The sequence below is a fragment of the Sinocyclocheilus anshuiensis genome, unplaced genomic scaffold (assembly GCF_001515605.1).
Source record: "Sinocyclocheilus anshuiensis isolate Anshui unplaced genomic scaffold, SAMN03320099.WGS_v1.1 scaffold44, whole genome shotgun sequence".
Classification (NCBI taxonomy): Eukaryota; Metazoa; Chordata; class Actinopteri; order Cypriniformes; family Cyprinidae; genus Sinocyclocheilus; species Sinocyclocheilus anshuiensis.
In genome coordinates, this window is record NW_015555746.1 from 2,599,574 (window position 1) to 2,602,171 (window position 2,598).

At 35.6% G+C, this 2,598-nt stretch overlaps 1 protein-coding gene across 1 annotated transcript in view; it reads right to left on the reverse strand.

Moving 5' to 3' along the window:
- LOC107673532 (cytoplasmic FMR1-interacting protein 1 homolog) overlaps positions 1-2,598 on the reverse strand; it is a 47,922-nt gene that overhangs the window by 4,284 nt on the left and 41,040 nt on the right. Inside the window, exon 26 of the mRNA XM_016467150.1 lies at positions 1,622-1,752. Within this exon, the coding sequence (XP_016322636.1) occupies positions 1,622-1,752 (131 nt within the window). The remainder of the gene's footprint in view (positions 1-1,621; positions 1,753-2,598) is intronic.

Genomic DNA, 2,598 nt, shown 5'->3' on the forward strand with positions numbered 1-2,598 from the left:
TATATATATATTATTATTATTTTCAATGAAAACATTCTTGGTTTCAAAAGTGCAGTGTGTTAAAGAACTGCAAAAAAAGCTATGTGCTTACACAATAATGAAACAGCTGAAGCACCTAAATATACACTCTGTTATGCATAAATTAATTGTAACCTAAAATCTTGATGTTGAAAGTTAAAGCTGTTAACTACACCAATAAAAAGTAAACCTGTGGCTATGATGTCAGTCTTTAGACTCTGACTGTTATTTATTGCGAGTAGCAAGCTGTGTTCTGGATTTATTTGTGCCCTAAAGGGAATAAACTCATTAACAAATTACAAATCAAACTAAACACATTAAGAGCTGTGGAACAGTTGGCCAGCAACCGTATGGCCTGTCTTTGGGGGGGGACAAACATTTCTTAGAATAAATTATCATATTAAAAAAGTGCCCAAGTATGTGATAATTCATCACTTTTGATTCAGACTTTGAAAGAACAGAAAATGAGATGCGGTGTACAAGCAAGGCAACAGCAAGATCACATTGATAACAGACTCTACAGCTCTATAGAGAAAATATGCACATGACGGTTTTACGGGCTGGTTCAAAAACAAAAGATAAAAATAAAAAAAATGTGAAGCTGATCTGCATCTTAAAAGGGTTGGAATCTGACATGGAGAAACTGACAGTGCTGCCACATGCAACACAACTACAGATGTGTTCCCATGACAACAGTGTGTCAGAGTCAGACATCCTAAACACTGAGCAGGTGACAAACTAAACAATGGAAGTCACCTGTGTTGTGTTCTCTGTACCAAATGTATATTCACATATACAGGTGCATCTCAATAAATTAGAATGTCGTGGAAAAGTTAATTTATTTCAGTAATTCAACTCAAATTAAATATGCATGTGTGTGTAAATATATATGTATGTGTGTATATGTAATTAATTGAAACTAGTTGCATGATGTGCTGATTAATCTAATTAAATCACACATCAGTTTGGGCTGAGAAATTACCCCCCAAAAGATAAAGTCATTATTGTGTTAAATACACAGTCAGTCATTGCCCTGCATCATGTTTGTCAACAGCTGCATGCAATGTCAGATACAGGTCTGCGCAGGGCCAGGGTGTGTTAAATACGTTATTCATTTTAATGCGTTATTTTTTCCAAAATTAATCACACCTAATTAACACATTACAGTACATATATACAGTATATTGCTCTATTCTGTCATTGACTCCTGAATAATTTATAAAAAGTTACAATATTAAGAGATTCAGTCATGATTGAAGACTTTAGTTATGCGTCTTGCGTGTCACTTGTCACAGCAATATGAGAATATGAAAGGAGCCAAACCACAAAGGACAAAATTAATTAGTAAAGCTCACTTCCACTCTCTTTACTCTCAAAACCACATTATCAATCTGCTGAAGATCTGTTTATTGATGGCATTGACCCTCTGTTTTGCTTACATACTGAAAGTGGTCATAAAAATATTGGATATTCTTGCATAAACTGGAATTTCTTCTTTAAAGAAAAGATTATGGCAGGTGGCAACAGTTGCTAAGGTAGGATTGGTCAGTACCGTTTTAAGGCATGGTTTCTATAGCATAGTGTGAATGCTCAGTAGTCATACCAAGCTCTGTTCACTCAGCAGGCAGAACAGCAAAGCGTTTCCAACTTCCCTCAGGTTCTGGAAGCACACAGTCTTCAGCTCAGCATACTCCACAATGTCCTTCAACTGGTGGTGGAAGAACTCCAGAATACCTGCATCCAGGAGACAAAATCATACTTTCACTATAATGCCTCATTTTGTTTGTTTTTGGAAATGCTGAAGTATTAGTATTCCTCTATTTGCACACTGCATTGTGATTAACAAAAATAGATCCCGTTCCTGGATCAACATCTCCTAAAATCTGGATGTCTTATTGACAGTAATATTGATCCAGGCCCTAAAACTAACCTTGACGCGACCAGCACATGCATGTATTGTGGTTTCTGAAGGTTTAATAAAGGTACATTTAAGAGTTTAAGACCACTTTAAAATTAAGTAAAGAAATTTAAATACATTTGAGGAAATGTCAATATGTAATCTGAACCTTCTGTTCACACTGCAAAAAAAGTCATGATCTTCCTCAATAATTGTCTTGTTTTCCAGTGCAAATGTCTAGATTCTTAAATTAAAGGGTTAGTTCACTAATTAATTCATTAATTCAAAATATCAAAAATATCTTAATTTGTGTTTCCGAAGATGGTCTTACGGGTTTGGAATGACATGAGAGTAATTAATGACAGAATTTTCATTTTTGGGTGAACTAACCCTTTAAGATAAATTTATTTGAGAAGGAAAATTACACAAGATGAGAGGTTTATCAAAAATCGAGTTTATGATTCAAACAAGGACAAATATCTCCCAGTGGTCTCAGAAAACTATTTAATTAAAAGAGAAAACATTAGGTTACTTGCATAACCCCGGTTCTCTGAGAACAGAGCAAGGTATCTCACTATGGGAAACGCTCCAGGCGTGATAGACTATAGAAGCACCAATTACACCACGTCTGTCCGAAGGACGGACCAATCACAGCTCATGACAAGGAGCCCACCCCCTCCCTA